General features: G+C 63.0%; 1 protein-coding gene across 2 annotated transcripts; it reads right to left on the bottom strand.

The window, feature by feature from the left end:
• Positions 1–3,633: 3,633 nt before the first annotated feature.
• On the bottom strand, positions 3,634–17,931 carry RNF126 (ring finger protein 126). 2 transcript variants are annotated; one of them, XM_012436354.3, is made up of 9 exons: positions 17,819–17,931; positions 8,034–8,092; positions 7,325–7,388; positions 6,661–6,905; positions 5,633–5,695; positions 5,447–5,516; positions 4,860–4,953; positions 4,219–4,334; positions 3,634–4,131 (listed from the first exon to the last, which is right to left on the bottom strand). In XM_012436354.3, the coding sequence occupies exons 1-9, from the start codon at positions 17,891–17,893 to the stop codon at positions 3,982–3,984; spliced, it is 936 nt and encodes a 311-aa protein (XP_012291777.1). In that variant the 5' UTR covers positions 17,894–17,931; the 3' UTR covers positions 3,634–3,981. The 2 variants fall into 2 exon arrangements, with proteins under 2 accessions (XP_012291777.1, XP_012291778.1); XM_012436355.3 differs by having other exon boundaries at positions 3,958–4,131; positions 6,742–6,905; positions 17,819–17,909.
• Positions 17,932–18,256: the final 325 nt, after the last annotated feature.

Raw genomic sequence — 18,256 nt, 5'->3', positions numbered from 1 at the left:
GGCCCCGAGAGGCTCCCGAAGGTGCCTGGGCCAGCGGTGAAGGGCCCCAGCCGCGCCTGTTCGTCCCCTTGCTGGCTCCGTAAACACTGAGTGCCCTCTGTGTGCAGGCACTGGGGACACAGCACAGGAGCCCCAGCCTGAGGGGCGGGCGGGCGGCCACCAGTCAGGTCCGGTCCTGAGATGGGACCTCGAGGAGCACACAGCGCCTCCTGGGCTGAAGATGCGGACGTTGGAAGGTGGAGGCGGCGTCCCAGGCAGGGCCCCACAGAGGCAAGCGCTCAGGGGAAGGCAGAAGAGAGGAGGGAAGGGGAAGGGTGAGGAATGGGCCAGGGAGATGGTGACATAGACCTCGAAGCCGTTCCTGTCCCGGGAATCTGCAGATGCGGTGCCTGACGAGGACAAAAGGACCTGCAGGTGGGACGGAGATAGGCGGGCATCGGGGTGGGGGGTCTGGGGCCCCAGTGTCCTCATGGGGTCCCCACGCAGGAGGTGGGAGGGTGAGAGCCAGAGAGATGGGAATGGGCTGTGCTGTGGCCATGACAGGCAGGAAGAGCCCCCAGCCGAGGGATGCGGGTGCCTCCAGACACTGGGAAAGGCGGGAGCCCCTGGAGCCCCCCGGGAGGGACAGGCCCTGCCCTGCTTTGATATTAGCCCAGTGGGACCCATCTTGGACTCTGCCCTCCAGAACTGCCAGAAAATAAATGTTTTGCTTTAATCTGTCAAGTGTGTGGTCCTTCGTTATAGCAATGTCAGAAATTCGCAGTATCTGAAATTGTTTCAATGATGAAATAAGCCTCAGTGTTCCTCGGACCCCCCCGGGAATGGCAGAAGCTGAGGGCAGGAGCCGTGCCAGTGCAGGCCAGGCCTGGGGGCTTTGTGCCACCATCCTGCAGGGTGCAGGGAGGGCCAGCCATGGGGTGGGGGCGGCCTCACCGGTGCCCAGCGCCCTCCTGACATCCTGATTCTGCTGGGGCTTCTCCCTGCAGCCCTGGGAGTCAAACTCCAGCCAGAGAAAAGGGCAGAGCCCAGAGCTCAGGTCCACCCCCGCTCCACAGCCTTGGGCCAGGCAGCGACCCCATGGGCCCATCTCTGGGTCTGCACATGGGGTGACAGCACCATTGCCGGGGCGGGGGGCATTCCTCCTGGTGAAGGGGACAGTCCCCGGGGATGGCCAGGGCTCCAGCCCCAGCTGCCGCCTTCCACATACATCCAGGACAACTGGGCCGAGACACTTGCTGGGAGGCACTTAGCAGCCTGAGAGGAAACACCCTTCTGGGAAGGGAGGGCTGTGCCCACCCCCGAGAACCTCTGCTCGCCCTGCAGAGAAGGGGACCCCTCCCCAGCAGACGCTTTTGGCTGGCGTGGAGCGGGTGGAGGCCAGGGCCGTGCTCAGCACCCTGCCGCGCCCAGGACGGCCCCAGGGTGGCAGTGTGAGGGGAGCTCTGCCCCTGCCGGTCAGCTCAGAGGGCATCGCTGTTTGAGTTCTCTTGCTTGGGGCTGCACATGGTCCACCGCTGAAGTAAAACCATTGCTGGCACCCACGCAGGAACATTACATGTGCTGCAAAGAAAAGGGTCAGCAGTTCGTTCCAAACTGTAACGTGAAACGAGCATGCAGCCAGCACTTCTGGGCACCGACAACCCAGGGCAGAGACACCCCTGTTCACACAGAAGGCAGAACGCAGATGCTCTCAGCAGCGGATTCACAGGCCAGAACCTGGGTGCCTCCGGCATCCTCAGGCAGTGGGGCGGGGGCCCCACAACAGAGAGGAGCAGCCAGGGGGACACAGCACCAGCCACTCTCCAGGAGGTCGCAAGCAGCAAAAATGAGCCAACCCCAAACTTGCAAACTGTGCTTCCGCTTACAAAACTCCTGAGCGACAGGGCCGATGGCGAGAGGGTGGCAGCGGTGCCAGGGGCCGGGGACGCAGCAGTGCGGGCCTCACAGCGCCACCTCCGCCCGTGCAGCAGGCACCTGGGGCGGTGAAGGCACCAAGGTCAGCCGCTCGTTACCGCTGTCTCATCTGCGAGCAACGTGGCCTCACAGCCCCCACCGGGGTGCCAGTGTCCTCCGGGCCCAGCGCCCCGAGGCTCGTGCCCGGGTGGGGCGACGTGGCCGGTCCTGCTCCTCCGGCCGCCCCACAGGAGGGAAGTGCCAGCCTTGTGTGCAGGCACGTCCCGGCGGCACCTCTGACATGGCCGTCCAGCTGAGTCCCCAGGCCTCACCTGCCCAGCTCTCCCCTCCAGCTCCAACTCCCAAGCAGCACCACAGACGCATAGAACCCAAGCCTCGCCTCCCTAGACGCCTCCCGACTCAAAGCTTCTGTCTTTCCAACAGGAAGCCGGCTTCGGCCTGCAAGAGCCCCCACCAGCTGCCGCATCAATCTCGCAGACTCGGCGCCTGAAACACATTTGTTCTCTCAGTGCAGAGGTCAGAAGTCCTGAAGTCAAGGACGATCCGCAGTCGCCTCCCTACGTCAGCGTCCTCAACACAACCTCATCGTCGGGCGCCGGCTGTTACCTTGAGTCCGCGGGCCCCGGGCAGGTGGCCTGGCTGTCCTCAGGGCTGGCACTCTGCCCTGCTGGCCACGGTCGCTGAAGTCACAACGCTTCTCTCGGGCTCCGTGACCCCGAGTGCGTCCACCCGGAGGGCTCACCATGGCGCTGTTTCAGCAGCAGAAGCCCAGAAGCTGCCAGGGCGCGGTTCAGACAGGTGGGATCCGAGCTGCCTGGCCGAGGAGGCTGACGCAGACACGTCGTGGGACATGGCGGTGAAGACCATGGAGAGAAGCGGAGGGCAGGAGTCTCTGGAGTACAGGTGGGGACGGGGGCACGTGCCTCCCACTCACAGGAGCAATCCACAGCGGGGGACACGCGTGGTCCTGCGGAGTCTCCTCTTTGTTACCCGTCTACACTGCCTGATGCTTGGGTCCCGGGATTGTGGGATCTTCAGCAACTGAGATGAACCCACCACCTAGGCTCCCTGAGCCCACACACCCCTACGCCCCGCCAGCTGTGCCCGTGCCCCCTGCGCCCCAGGTCAGGCATCCCACCGCCCTGAGCAGCGAGGCCCGGCTCTTCAGAAGGGGCCCGGTCCCCGAGTGGTGGAGGGGCGACCAAGGGTGAGGTGGAGGTGCTGGGCCCTGACACTTTAACACTGGTTCGCGTTTCTGGTTTTAAATGTCACAGCCCAGCAACACTGCCACCCTGCGGAACGTCGCCAGGTCGGCCCTACTGGGCCTAAGCTCGGGAGCTCGCTAGTGAGCCCCGGGCCCCGAGCCGCAGGCCCTGCAGGAGGCACAGATGCCTGGCGGCAGATGCAGCCGTGCAGAGCCCAGCCAGCCTCGCAGCTCTGTGGCCCTTTCCTGCCACACGGGCGCAGAAGGAAAGCCACGCCACGCCACCTGCTTCTCTTTGTTAAGTGGTGTATTTTAAATAGCTTTCAAGATACACATATTTTTTCCTTTAAAAAAGTCTGCTGGAGCAGTTTTGTTCTTTAACTTTGCTGGTCATCCTCATGGTCCCGAGCCCCCGAGGCGGAGGCGGGGGCCCGCACAGCCTGTCCTGGCGGCACTCGCAGCGCTGGGGGAGCAGCTGGGTCCCATCTTGCCACAGATCATGCATGGCCGCCATGTGAGCTCAAACGTCCATTTATTTCAAAGCAGTAATAATTTAAAATTATAAAAATCTTTCCACCGCTGAATGTTTAGAGGGTGAGGTTAGACAGAGGACGGGCAGGCTGGGGTGCCCCAGAGGGGACCGTGTGGCCCACGCCTTCCCAAGCCGGGGGCCGGTGAGCCGGGCCCGGGTCTTGCCCTGGAACAGGCCGGGCCTGCAGTGCTGACCAGCCAAGAGCGGCACCGCTGGGGCACCCGGTCTGTGGGTGCCACGTGGCGCCGGCTGAGGGTGGGGGGGAGAGGCCCCGCACTTTCCCCGCAGCCTCGGGCGCCGCGGGCAGGGGTGGGTGTCGGCCGCCGCGGGCTCAGGAGTTACTTGTGGCGTTCTCGTTGCTGGGCGAGCTGGAGGAGGAGGAGGAGGACGACGAGGAGAAGCTCACCCCAGTCAGGCCCGGGGGGTTCGTGGCCGTGTTCTGTCCCGTGAGGCTTTTTCGGCAGACGGGGCAGCTGTCGTGCTTTGTAGGGACAGAGGCAAGGGCGGGAGAAGGGGCGGGTTAGAGCGGGCAGGCGGCGGCGGCGAGGGCGGGCGGGCGGACACTCACCTGCTCCAGCCAGGGCACGATGCAGCCGTCGTGGAACAGGTGGTTGCAGGGCAGCTGCCGCACGCGCTCGCCCAGCGCATAGTCGTCCTTGCACACGGGGCACTCGAGCCCAGAGCCTGTGGGGGGGGTGTGGTCACGGTGGCGTGGGGGCCTGCCAAGCCTTCCAGGGCAGGTTTCTCCACAGCCTCGGCCAGAGGCCACCCCCAAGCTCAGCCAGGGGAGGAAAAACTGTGTATGCCCCCTGGGCCGCTGGAGGGACCTGGACAGAACCCTCTCCTCTAAGCCGACCTTCAGAAAAATGCCCGAGGCCAGGCACGGTGGCTCATGCCGGTGATCCCAGCACTCTGAGAGGCCGAGGCGGCGGATCACCTGAGGTCAGGAGTTTGAGACCTGCCTGGCCATCATGGTGAAACCCCATCTCTACTAAAATTATAAATACGAGGCGGGCATGGCAGCAGGCGCCTGTAGTCCCAGCTACTTGGGAGGCTGAGGCAGGAGAATCGCTTGAACCCAGGAGGCGGAGGTTGCTGTGAGCTGAGATCGCGCCACTGCACCCCAGCCTGGGAGACAGAGCGAGACTCTGTCTCAAAGAAGCAGACAGACACCCTGAGAGCGGAGGCGGTGCGACTGGGCTCTCATACCTACGTGCTCCTCGGTGACGGGGACGGTGGGGAGGGCCTGGATTTTCTCTTGATCTGCCGGTGGTGGGCCCGTGTTTTCAAACTGATTGAGGAGCTGAAAGACAAGAGGCGAGAGTGCGGGAGCTCCTCAGGGGCCCGGCCCGGGGCTCGGAAACTCGAGGCTGCAGAACCTGCAAAAGCACCGAGGCCACGTTTGTCCTGGGCTGAAGGCCACTGTGGCACCCACGTGGCACTGCCCCGCTCCCGGGTCCCCGCTGGCGGAGTGGGGTGGGCTGCTGTGAGGGGCAGGTCCCGCCAGTGACCAAATGCTCCAAGGGCCCCTCGGCGAGGCTGGGACTGGCAACGCTTGGAACCAGGTCAGGGCTGAGGGACCGTGTGGCTGCCTGAGTCCTCTGCGAGGTTTTGCTATAGTGTTTCTCCGCGTGAACTCAGGAGGAGAAGCCCCAAGGTTGCCAAGACTCAGAAACGGCAGGAGGAAGGCCAGAGGTGCCTCCATGCCCGATCCCCCTTGACCTTGTGGGGCTTCTTGGGTCTGGGCAGCCCAGCCCCGCACCCAGCAGGCACTCCGGGCGGTGGCCACACTGTACCTGTGTGATGATGGCGTCCAGGCCGTTGGCCCCCCAGGCGTAGTCCATAGGGTTTGAGTGCAGAACTCCCCTGGGGGTGGAAGGTGGGGTTCGAGTGGCTGATGGGCGGCTAGGGCAGGCGCCTCCCCCACCCCACTCACCAGGGGTACCGGCTGGGGGTGGAGACAGGAGCCCCCACCTACTCACCAAGGACCCAGGCTGGGGATGGTGGCGGGCGTGATGATGCCGTTAACGAGCTGCTGGATGATCCTGGAAGAGAGGGGGCAGTCATGGGGCGAGGACGCCCCACGTACAGGAGAGGGCCAGGCCTGCCAGGTCGTGGTGGGCACCAAGGGCAGAGCCAGCATCGGCTTCTAAATCAGCTTCTATTTACTTGTTTTATCACGAACAGGGTCTCACTCTGATGCCCAGGCTGGAGAGCAGTGGCTCCATCTTGGCTCACTGCAGCCCCGGCCTGCTGGGCTCATCCTCTGCCTCAGCCTCCTGAGAAGCTGGGGCCACAGCAGAGCTCCACCGCTCCCGCCTACTTCTTTAAAGTTAGAAACAGGGCCCCCCATGTTGCTAGGCTGCTCGTGAAAGCCAGTTCTCAAGCGATCCTCCCTCCTCGACCTCCCAGAACACTGGGATCACAGCGCTGAGCCACACGCCTGGCAAAACTAGCCGCTTTTAAAGATGACTTTTCCAGCAGGTGAGACACGCAACCACAGAAGGATCAATAGCCAGAGTGGGCCCAGCCACGTCCCCCAGGCTCTGGTCCACCAGGAGTGGGCCCCAGTGACGTCCCCCAGGCTCTGGTCCACCAGGAGTGGGCCCCAGCCACGTCCCCCAGGCTCTGGTCCACCAGGAGTGGGCCCAGCCACGTCCCCCAGGCTCTGGTCCAGGCCAAGGTCAGGACAGCGTTTGACAATATGCACGTGGACAGCAGCCTCCCATGCACGTGGGCCCCGCTCTGTGGTCAGCCCACACACCCGGAACCAGCACACTTCTGTCTCCGAAGGGCCGTGTGGGGCCCGTGCTCCCAATGGGACACAGCCCGAGGCTCTCGGAGAATATGGGGGCCGGGTTGGGGGGCGCTGGAGCGCCTGGCCAAGAGGTCTCTCAAGAGAGCCTGCGGATGACGCCGGGCTTCCATGGAACCCATGCTGGATTCTAAGCACCGGAACCTATAACCTCACAATGTGGGGCCCTCTTGGCCACCCCCGGGGCCCCCTCACCCTTCCAGCGTGGGGACGCCTTCGTGTCGGCCGGTGGCCCGCCGCGTGGTGAGGCGGGCGCGGGGCTGCCGGGCGCCGTACCGGTGCCGGGACTGGTGCTCTCGCTCCCGCCGGCTCTCGGGGTCCCTGCCGTCGTCAGCCTGCGCCCCGGGAGGGAACGTGGGGATCTCAAAGCTGTCGTCAAAGATGCCGAAAGCAAACTGTCCGTAGCCCTGAGGCAGCGTGAACAGGTGCTGATCCACGTTCTGGGGAGAAGAGGTGGGTGTGACCTCAGAGCAGGCTCAGCGGCCGGGGCGGCCAAGGGGGCTCAGGCTCGTGCGGTCTGCTGGGGGCGCCAGGGGACAAATACAAAGGAGACAGCACGCCGGGCCCTGCTGGGTGCCGGGTGGGAGGGAGACACAGAAAGGGAGGCGGGAATCGGGCACAGCCTGCCCCGCTAGTGTGAGATGGCGCAGGCAGAGACGCCTCGACAAAAGTTTCACTTTCACCTGAGAAACCATCAGCCCAACCAAGCAGCACGGGCCACCAGTGAGCCCCGGCCCTGGCCCCCGGCAGGGACACATTTCCTCCGCTGTGCGGACAGGGAGAGCCCTGGGAGGTGAGGCGGGCCCCGAGCAAGGCAGACAGGCTCAGGAGCACGGCGGGGGTGGGGTGGGCAACTCACCTCCAAAGGCGGCCGGCTCTGGTCCGTGGGGGCTGCGGAGGGGGCAGAACCATTTTCTGTGCTCCTGGGGAGAGAGTGCGTGTCAGCAGAAAGAGCCACCCCGGGCCCCCACGTGCCAGGCGCTCCCTCCCTTCAAATGCCTGTGTTGGAAAAGCAGAAATTGTCCTCGGCACAGCTTCCCGCCCACCACCACCTCAGGACGAAACCCTGCAGTCACCACGGAAACACCACAGACTTAGGGAGTTCCCTGGGCCACCCTCGCCACAGCGCCACGTGGAGCCGACCCTGACGTGTGTGGGTGGCCTCACACCAGCATATGGCGCCATAACCCGCCGTTTCTTCCCTTGCCGGTAATCCACAAGGTGTCTCTATAAACTGGTGCAGACCCCAACAACCTCCAGGGTGTGAGGACGTGCACAGAGCCCCCATGGCCCCTACCCCAGAGGGCCTGGGTCACCAGATCAGGCGCCGAGGCTGGGGGAAGTGAGTGGCTGCACAGGGCCCTGGCCCGGTCATCACAGACCACAGGTCACCGGCCCTCCCCTCTGGCCCCGGCCCGGCCATCACAGACGGGAACAGCGTGCTGCTGCCTGCACAGAGAAAAGTGCTCTGAGAGCCACGGGCACCAGGCCCTGCTGGCCACAGACCCAGCGGGCCCTGCTACCCCTACGACGGCTCTTCCAGCCTCTCGAACAAGGGGCTGCATTACCTGGTCTCTTCCGGAAGCTCCTCGATGAAACCAGACTCGCATCTTGGGCAGATATAATCCTGCAGGGGAGAACGGGAGGCTGGGTCACAGCAACGCCCGGCACCACCTCAAGGTCACCTGCAAAAGCCCCTCAAGGGCGAGGACGGAGGGGCTCTTGACCCAGCGGTCTCTGGCTGGCCAGGCGCTCGAAGGCAGGGGCCACTTCCGATCTGTGGGTCCTGGTGGGCGGGGCCCTCAACAAGGCCGAGGAAACCTGGCTCTGCCGGCCACCAACTGACCCTGCTATGGCTCCCAGTGATCTGGGCCACCCCAACCTGCCCCCACCATGACAGGCATCACCAGTGCCTTGGCACCTCCTCGCACAGGAGGCACTGCCCGGACACCACAGAGTGGCATTTCCAAAACGCTCTGGCAGCCCCACACAGCCCGTTCCCCTGGCTGGGGGGAGGCCACGCCCATGCTGGTCACACCTGTGCAAGACCCCATCCCCAGGTCCCCCTAGAGCCAAGGACCAACGCAAGGCCAACACAGTGATGTCCCAGAAGTTGCCAGAAGACAGCTGTGTGTGAGCCCCAAAACCAAGGTCACAGCTCCCCAGAACTGGCCTCAAGCCACAGCCTCGCCCAGCAGGCCACATGGCAGTTTGGATGCCGTACTCTGCAGACCTCACCCTGGGCTGGAAGGGCTGCTGGGGGCGCCAGCTTGCGGGGCGGGCCCCTCACGGACGGCTTGGCCTTTGCTGATGGGGGCACGCCAAGCATTCGTAGGACCTGGGCTGAAAAGCATGTGGTGCCTCCAGCCTAGCAGGATCCAGGCAGATGCCAGCGCCACGATTCCTACGTGGCCTGCAGAACGGGAAGCCACATCAACATCTCTCTGTAAATTACCAGTCTCAAGTGTTCCTTACAGCAATGTGAAAACGGCCTTATACAGCACCTGTCATCACGTCAGGGACTCACACCGGGGTCCCCAGGTCATCCCCAGGTAACACAGACAAAAACAGGGAGAGGAGGCTCCCATGGTGCATGGGGCACTGCTGTGAGGGGAGCCAAGGCGAACCTCAGGCTCTAGGATGCAGGTTCCATGGGGACCTCAGGCTCTGGGGATGCAGGTTCCATGGGGACCTCAGGCTCTGGGGATGCAGGTTTCATGGGGAACTCCAGGCTCTGAGATGCAGGTTCCACGGGGACCCCAGGCTCTGAGATGCAGGTTCCACGGGAACCCCAGGCTTTGAATGCAGGTTCCACGGGGACCCCAGGGTCTGAAGATGCAGGTTCCGTGGGGGACCCCAGGCTCTGGGGACACAAGTTTCTTGGTGATTGGAACTTGGCCAGCTGTGGTCCCCTCTCCAGCAAGCAAGATCCCAGCCTCACCCGCTGACTCTGGGGCAAAATGGGGGCTTGGAGGGCAGTGCCCAAGGGGAGCGCCAATAGCTGGGTCCTGCAGCCCACACTGCGCCATGGCCGCCTCACTGTTCCTGCCGCTGAAGCACAGGCTGGGCGGGTAGAAGGGGCTGAGGCCGGGTGAGCAAAGGACCCCAGGAGCACACGAACCCAGCATGCGGGGAGAAGAGAGGAGGGTGACAAGACGTTATCTACAATATATAAAAAGTGCTGTCCGGGTGTGACGTCTCACACCTGTGAGAGGCCAAGGTGGGTGGATCACCTAAGGTCAAGAGTTCAAGACCAGCCTGGCCAACATAGTGAAACCCCATCTCTACTAAAAATATAAAAATTAGCTGGGTGCGGTTGCGCACACCTGTTATCCCAACTACTCAGGAGGCTGAGGCAGGAGAATCACTTGAACCTGGGAGTGAGCCAAGACTGCACCATTGCATTCTAGCCTGGGTGACAGTGAGACTCTGTCTCAAAAAAAAAAAAAAAAAAAAGTGGTCGGGCACGGTGGCTCACGCCTGTAATCTCAGCACTTTGGGAGGCCAAGGTGGGTGGCTCATGAGGTCAGGAGTTCCAGACCAGTCTGACCAACGTGGTGAAAGCCTGTCTCCACTAAAAATACAAAAATTAGCTGGGCACGGTGGCACGAGCCTGTAATCCCAGCTACTCAGGAGGCTGAGGCAAGAAAATCACTAAAACCGGGAGGCAGAGGTTGCAGTGAGCCGAGATCGAGCTACTGCACTCCAGCCTGGGAGACAGAATGAGACTCTGTCTCAAAGACAAACAAGAGAGACATGCTGGCTGGGCGTAGCAAGACGCCTGCGATCCGAGCACCTTGGGAAGCTGAGGTGGGGAGATCATTTGAGGTCAGGAGCTTGAGATCAGTATGGCCAAACCCCATGTCTACAAAAAACACGAGCTGGATGTGCTGGGGTGTCCCTGTAGTTCCAGCTACTACGGAGGGGGAGGCAGGAGGATCGCCTGAGTCCAGGAAGTTGAGGCGGGAGTGAGCTGTGGTCCCACTCCTGCACTATAGCTGGGTGACAGAGCAAGACCCTGCCTCTAAAAAGAAAGAAAAAGAGAAACAGACAACCCAACTAAAATCAGGCAAAGGACACGTAAGGGGCACACCTCCAAAACATACACCGGAAAAGCAGCTCCCACCACAAGTCCCGTGGAGCCGGCCAGTGAGGAGGAGGCGCGCAACCCCATCCAGGCCTGCTGGGAGCCCGGAAGTCCCCGAGATGGGATTACCCCACGACCCAGCATTTTCCCTCCAGGTACACGTCAGAGGAAGAAGACACTCGTCACCAAAACTGGCAGTGGATGTTCACAGCAGCGCAGTTCTCAATATCACCAGCAGGTGGAAACAGCATAAAACAGGCTCAAGCACGGAGAAGAGCGAGGCTGAGACCCTGGCGGGGCGGTGGGGGGTGGCACACCTGAGGATGTCCCGCCCAGTGAGGGACGCCAGACACAGAAGGCTTCAGAAGGTTTCGCGGTGTGTGGTCCCGTTTCTATGAAACGTCCAGAGACAGAAGGGGAGTGACGGCCGATAGGAACAAAGCTGGTCTCTTTTTGGGGTGATGAGAACGCTCTGGAATTGGACTGTGGTGGTGGTTGTACAACTTTATGAATAAACTACAAACATTTTAAACAGGTGGATTGTACGGTGTGTGAAAATATCAAAATAAAGCTATTAGAATAAGTAGGCCCAGTGGTCCCAGCTACTAGGGAGGCTGAGGTGGTCGGATCGCTTGAACCCGGGAGGTAGAGGCTGCAGTGAGTCGAGACGGACGCAACAGAGTGAGGCAGCGTCTCCAAAAGAAAAAGAAAGGGCCAGGCACGGTGGCTCACACCTGTAATCCCAGCACTTTGGGAAGCCAAGGTGAGCAAATCCCTTGAGGTTAAGAGTTCGAGACCAGCCTGGCCAACATGGTAAAACCCTGTCTCTACTAATTAGCTGGACATGGTGACACATGCCTGTAATCCCAGCTACTCAGGAGGCTGAGGCAGGAGAATCGCTTGAACCCGGGAAGCGGAGGATGCAGTGAGCTGAGACTGTACCATTGCACTCCAGCCTGGGTGACAGAGCAAGACTCTGTCTCCAAAAAAAAAAAAAAAGATAGAAACAGAAGAAAGAGAAAAAAAGGAGAAAGAGAAAGAAACAAAAAGAGAAAGGAAAAAGAGAGAAAGAAGAGAAAGAAGCAAGCCAGAGGCGAGCCAGCACCCACCACCCACAGCCCTGTGCTCGGAAGCAGGGGCGGCTCTGTCACAGTGGCTGTGGCAACTCCCCCCAGGCATAGGTTTCTTGGGGGTGAGTTTAGGGTGTCAGGACTTAGATGCCCCTATTTAACTATGTTGAGACTTCGCAGTCAAATCTGAACCCCTGGTTTCTGCTGATGTCAGGTTTATCAGGGCTCCTCTGGGCCGAGGGTCTGCAGGCGTCCGCCCGCCAGCCGACCGGGAGCCCAGGGCCACTCCATGGCCCGCGTGGATCTCTGGGACTGGCGTGGTGGGCTCAGGGCACAGGCTTTCCCTGCACGGCTGGCTCCCAAGGCTAGCACCACCCAGTCGACCTGGAGCAGCTGCGCCGGCCCCCACTCAGGACAGGACGTGTCAGCTGTGCCGCCACCCAGACCGCTGTCTCTCCTGCCAGGTGCATCCACCGGGATGGGCAGCCCCGGAAGGACCTGAGGGAGAAGCCATCTCCCTCTGAGGAACCGGGCTTGCCAGCCCCAGCCCCCAATCTCTCCCGGACAAGTGCGGAGCCCCGCACAGCACTCGTGAGGGCCCCGCACACGCTCAGAGGCCCTGCCGTGCCGAGCTCAGCCCCTGCACATCACCTGGTTTTCTATCCTGTTGGCCGCCACCCGCACTGCCACTCGAGACAGCCCGACCTGGCCACACGCACACTTCTCTGCCCCAGCTGTCCCACCCACAGCAGCCGTAGGACCTGGTGCCACCGTGCTGCCCAGAACCCTCCCTGCAGCACCGACTCCGCGGTCAGGGCCTGCGCACATCCGCCTGCTGCTGGAATACCCACCCCGGGGGGTTCAAAGGTCACCTCTTTGCTCCAAGCCTCCACCTTGTCATGGAAGAAGGCCTCGACACTCACTCGTGTCTAAAATCCGGCTGTCATCAAGGACACCAAGGGTTGCCACCCAACTCCTGGGCTCTGTCCCTCAGGCCCCCGGCCAGCCCCTCCAGGGCCACCAAAGACCAGAACCGAGGCTGGTGACAGGTGGATCGCAGATGCCCAGGGTGGAAACTGAGTCTCTGCTTGCAGGTGGTGGGAGGCGCTGCACCTGGGGTCTCCAGCCACCCTCTTCCTCCAAGGGCACAGCCCAGAGACGGCTCGGTGTCATACCAGACCACAGAGGCCACAGGTAGAAGTGCCCAGGCAAGGGGGCCCAGATGAGGAGCTGCTCCACCTTCTCCTGGGGGCGGTGTGCACTGGGGGCCCCCACAGAAGCCCCACTGGAGCCTCTGGCGCTAGCAGAGGACGGCTCCCAGGAGTGAATCTGTTCACCTCTCCCTTGGAGGACAGGTGGAGGAGACCAGATCTCCCCACATCGTCACCATAGCGACAGCTGGCCAGGCAGCAAGGGTAGGAGGAGCCGGCCTCCACCGCACAGCCCTGGGAGAGCCACCACCGCATCCCCGGGTGGGACCCGGCAGGGCAGCAGGGGCCTTTCATCCATAGGGCCTGCACGTCCTGAGGGCCCAGGGCCAGGCACGTGGAGAGAGTGGGCTGGGGAAATTGCTGGCCCCAGATGACTGCCCAGCGACGGTGACTCAGGCCCCGTGGGCAGCAGGCCCCTCAGGCAGCTGTGCGCATCAGGAGGCCCCAGGGAAGGTCACGGCGCAGCCCTCGGCAGGAGCCTGCTTTCCTACAGGATGCCAGAGCTTCTCAGCTGATCTGGTGTGTGGGCCCCACAGCCCCAGAGGCATGGGCACGCGCGGCGCCTTGCACCCCTTCCTTCCCGCCCCAGCAGCTGCCACCATACCCCATACTCACACCGTCTGTCCCTGGGCCTCCTGGGACGGGCTGGACGGAGGAGGCATGAGCGAAGCCGCTGCCTGGACCTGCTGGGGCCTGTGGGGGCTCCGCCTCACATCCCAGAGGTGCCTAGGCCCAGGCCTGGAACTCTGCCTTCTCCTTCTTCCCAGGCAGCTTCAGGAACTGCCATAGGGACCGGGACCCCACATGTGCCCGTATGTGCCAGTGCTTGGGTGCTACAGCTTGGCGGAGGCTCAGAGGAAGGTCTTTGTGGTGGCAGAGTTCCAAGTGGGAGGAAATTCAGCACCCGCCTGACACAGACCCCTGCGCCAGCCTGCCCAAGAGGGTGGGGCCAACATCCATAGCTTCCCTGGGTATTGCTAGCACCCAATCCCAATGCCAGGCTCCATGCTCACAGGATGCTGTTGGGAGCCAGTTCCCGAGAACCCAGCCACGTGGAGCCACTCCAGGGTGCTGGCCGGAAGTCACCGTCACAGTGTCTGCCACAACCGCAGACACACAGAGCAGGTGGTAGCCAGAGACAGACACTGCACAGCCTGGGAGGACTTGGGCCATCATCTGAAGATTGTGGCCAGGGCTGCTCAGGAGGCCCGGGAGGGCCAGGCCACCGCAGGTGTGAGGAAAAGACAGGGTGGGTTGCAGGGCAGGGGAGAGGGGGCAGCTGGGGAGACTTCCTGCCCAGCGCCAATAGTGACACAGGGTGCAGCAGCCTTCGCTTCCGGGAGGCTCCCCGCCCACGCCAGCTCTTCCCCGCCACTGTGGGCAGCAGGACCTGGCACCCCGCTGTCCTCTCACCACCACTCAGGGACACTGCAGACCGCGCAGGTACTGGGGGAGGGCGGTGGGCAGGCAGTGCTGGGACTGCCCTAGGGACAACCTGGAGACAGGGAATTCAGGGCTGAGGCCGGCACCCAGGGCCACCACCCACGCCCACTCGGCTACCGGGGCCTCAGTGCGCTCAGCGAGTCCCTGCCCACGGGGCACTCTCGCCCGCACCCCACAGCCACGGTACCGCAGCCACACGCCTCACTCCAGCTGAGGCTTCTTTGCTCAGACACCCAGAGGCTCTTGTCATCGCCTTTCTTTTTTTTGAGACAGTCTCCCTCTGTCACCCAGGCTTGAGCGCAGTGGCACGATCTCGGCTCACTGCAACCTCTGCCTCCTGGATCCAAGCAGTTCTCCTGTTTTAGCCTCTGGAGTAGCTGGGATTGCAGTTGCCTGCCACCACGCCAGCTAATTTTTTGCATTTTTAATAGAGAGGGGGTTTCACCATGTTGGCCAGGATGGTCTGGAATTCCTGACCTCAAGTGATCCACCCACCTCAGCCTCTCAAAGTGCTGGGATTACAGGCATGAGCCACCGCACCCGACCATCACTGCCTTTCATGGGGACAACTGTCAGAGCCGCCGACTGCAAATGCAGCTCTCCGCTCAGGGCGCCCTCACGACGAGCCGCCAGGAGAGTGGCCAGGTGCCAGCCACTCTGCACATGCACCCACCGGATGCCACGGGAGGGGATCGCATCACCAAACACGCCTGGCAGGTAGGAGACTGAGGCCAAGGCTGCCCAGATCAGAGTGGCCCAGCCGCTCAGGGCCTCAGCCTGATCCCAGAGCCAGAATGGCAATGGAGGCCTGCAACTGCCCAGCTGCCTGGGAGAAGCCACCACACACAGGCACTCAGCCCCCGGCAGCCAGTCCCCTCCATGTCAGAGGCCCGTAGGAGCTTCCTGACACCAGCCTAGGTGTCTCAGCAGCAGTGGCGCTGCCTCAGACTCAGCCTCGGGGCAAGAGTCTGAGGAGAGAGACGCCCCGAGGAGAGACGCCCGGCAGAGACAGGGTTTCTCAGAGAGAAACCGGCAGAGACGCCCACTTCGAGGGTGCTGGTGGTGGCTGGGGACTTTCCCCATTACCAGATTTGGAGCAGCCTTCCTGACCCAGAACAACAGGTGCACCCACCTCCTAGCACAGAAAATTCGTTTTTCTTTTTCTTTTTGAGACAGTATCTTGCTCGTCACTCAGGCTGGAATGTGGTGGCACCGTCACGGCTCCATGCAGCCTCCACCTCCCAGGCTCAAGCGCTCCTCCCATCGCAGCCCCGAAAGTAGCTGGGACTCCAGGCGTGCAACAACAACACACCCCACTAATTGTTGTTTTAATGTCTTGTAGAGACAGAGTCTTGCCCTGTACAATGAAGTCCTGACACTGCCACACTGTCTGCTGGCACCTTGTTATGTCCTGCTCCAAAGGCACAAGCAGGTGCCCTCGGGATCACTGCAGGGTGAAGACAGGCACTCCCCCCACCCCCGCACCCCCTCCCTGCAGTTATTTACCAACGTTCGTGATTAAATATTTGTCAATCGCTGTTCAATGCTGGCTCCCTGGCCAGCGTATAAATTCCGTGAGAGTACAGACCAGGACTACCAGACACCACTGAGTTCCCGTGACTAAAGGAAGGTCCTCCCCAGGCCCAGTGACAGTCGGAAGAGGTCAGGGTCCTCCTTGTCCAAGGCCACAGGGCCAGGAAGTGGCTCCACCACACCAGGATCCAGCCCTGTGCAGGCTCCCAGAGCAGCTAAGTGTCAGCAGGTCAGGGCTGCTTTGTGGATGCCCAGCTGGCCGCCTCCAACAGCCACGACTCCAGGCTTTCCAGGGGCTTCCCAGGACCTGTCCCAGGGCTCACACAGCTGTGAGGGGCTGCCCTGAAACTCACCCCAGCAGGCAGGCTGTCAGGCAACCAACCCCTTCTGTCACGGCCAGGGTGCACAGGAAACAGGAAGAGGCAGGAGTGAGACCCCTGGGAGGCACAGGAGCAAGACAAGGCTCAGCCTCGGCTCCCTAATCTTCACCCCGCACCCAGGATTTCACTTGGTTTGTTCCTCCTGCTGGGGAGGGGAAGCCCTGTGGCTTCAGCAGAGAGGAAGCCACACCTCTCTACTCTCTCCACTCCTGGGCTGTGTCACCGTTCTCCAGCCATGCCCCAACTCTAGCACTGGTTCCTCCTCCGTGACCAAGACACAAGCCGCTTCTCCTGACTCCCTCCAGCCCCTTCCTGGGTCTCCGCTCCCAGGGAACGCTATTGCTTCTGGAGGGCTTGGGCACCTCTAACGGGTCAAAGCATAGCAACAGCAGGGTGGTAACGCACAGAGAGAGCTCAGAAAATCCTCAACGCCTGCAGCCTCTTCCCGTGGGCACAGGGTAGGGAGTCCAGACACCCCTCCACCTCCTGCACCTGCTCCCCTCAAGTTGGCCAGGCAGCTCCCGACTAAGCAGGCTCTGCCGCTTTTCTGCTGAGCCACCACGGGCCTCAGTTTCCCCATCTGCAAGCGTGGCTCGACAAAATCACCACTTTCCACATTAGCCTGAGAAAGGGAAACCACCGCCGGGCACGGTGGCTCACAACTGTAATCCCAGCGCTTTGGGAGGCCGAGGCAGGAGGATCACTTGAGCCCAGGAGTTCAAGACCAGCCTGGGCCACACAGTGAGACCCTGTCCCTAAAAATAATAATAGAAACGCCAACTGCCGAGCCCGTTCCAGACCTGCTGACTCCGAAACCCCGGAGAAGGGGCCTGGAAATGGCACCTTCCACGAGCACCGCTCCCACCTCCCCCCCAAGGTGACATCAGGTCCGCGTGGGAAACATCGCCCTAAATGAGCAGGAAGTGACACTCAGAACACCCAGGCCCGGGGTCCCCTTGGGCGAGGGGTGGCTGTAAACACCTCGAGAAGGGGTGGGCTGCTCCACCAAGCCGCGGGAGGGGAAGAACGCAGGCTCCGGTCACAAAGCCCTGCCGGCGGGCCGCGGTCGGACCCCGGGACGGTGCCTGGAGCCTTCCGGGCCTGGGCCTGACTCCCAGGGGGCGGCCAGGGCTCCACGAGGCAGTGGCGCCCCCGACCGCGCGCTCGGCGGGCGTCCCCTGGCGTTATTCTCGGGGTCTGCGCTCCCCCAGGCCCGGCCCGTGCCCCGCGCCGCGCCCCTGGGCAATACCCTCTGCTCGCCTCACTTTCTCCGTTTACAAAACCAGCCTCACCGAGTTCGGGGGAGGGGTCCCACCTGGGGTCCCCGCGGCCCCTCGGGTCGAGAAGGCAGCGGACGTGGGGTCACCCGACCCCACTGCGCCGCCCCGGCCAGGCCCCGCCTCCCCCCTTCCGGGCCTCAGTTTCCCGCATGTATAGGACGGGATTCGCGCCCGCACCGCCCGGGCTCCCCGCGGATCCACCCTGGGCCGGCGCTGCCCCGACCCTCAGTTCCCCAGTCGCGACCACCTCGCGCGAGGAGCGGGCGCCGGCGACCTCCATCCCGGGCCGGGCCTTGCCTCAGGCCTGCGGAACAGACCCCACCGCCCGCCGCCCCGGCCCGGGTCTCACCGGCAGGCGCGGGACGATCTCCACGGAGCAGCAGTGGCAGAAGTACCGTCCGGGCTGAGGCGACGCCTCGGCCATGGCCGCCGCCGCCTACTCCGCGCTGCCCGCCCCCTGCGCGGCGCCCGCCGCCGGCCGTTTGCTGCTCCCTCGCCGGCCGACGCGCCCACGCACGCTCACGCACGGCACGCACGGCACGTGGGGCGGGGCGCGGCAGCGGCAGCGGCGTAAGGCTACGCACTCGGCGGGCGGCAGCCCGGGCGACGGTAGCCGCTGAGAGACAAACTAGGCCCAGCCGATGGGCGGGGCCCAGCACGGGGGCGGGGCAAGAGGGGCGGGGCTCTGGAGGGGCGGGGCCAAGCCCAGGCGGCAGAGACGAGGAGCGTGGCCGGAGCGGGGCAGGGCCGAGGCCCTCCTCGCCATTCAAAGCTGCCAAGGCCCTCG

Source organism: Aotus nancymaae, unplaced genomic scaffold (assembly GCF_030222135.1).
Source record: "Aotus nancymaae isolate 86718 unplaced genomic scaffold, 86718_ANA_hifiasm-v0.15.2.pri h1tg000124l, whole genome shotgun sequence".
Classification (NCBI taxonomy): Eukaryota; Metazoa; Chordata; class Mammalia; order Primates; family Aotidae; genus Aotus; species Aotus nancymaae.
The sequence above is the reverse complement of the archived record's forward strand: the minus strand, read 5'-3'. Positions and strand labels throughout refer to the sequence as shown.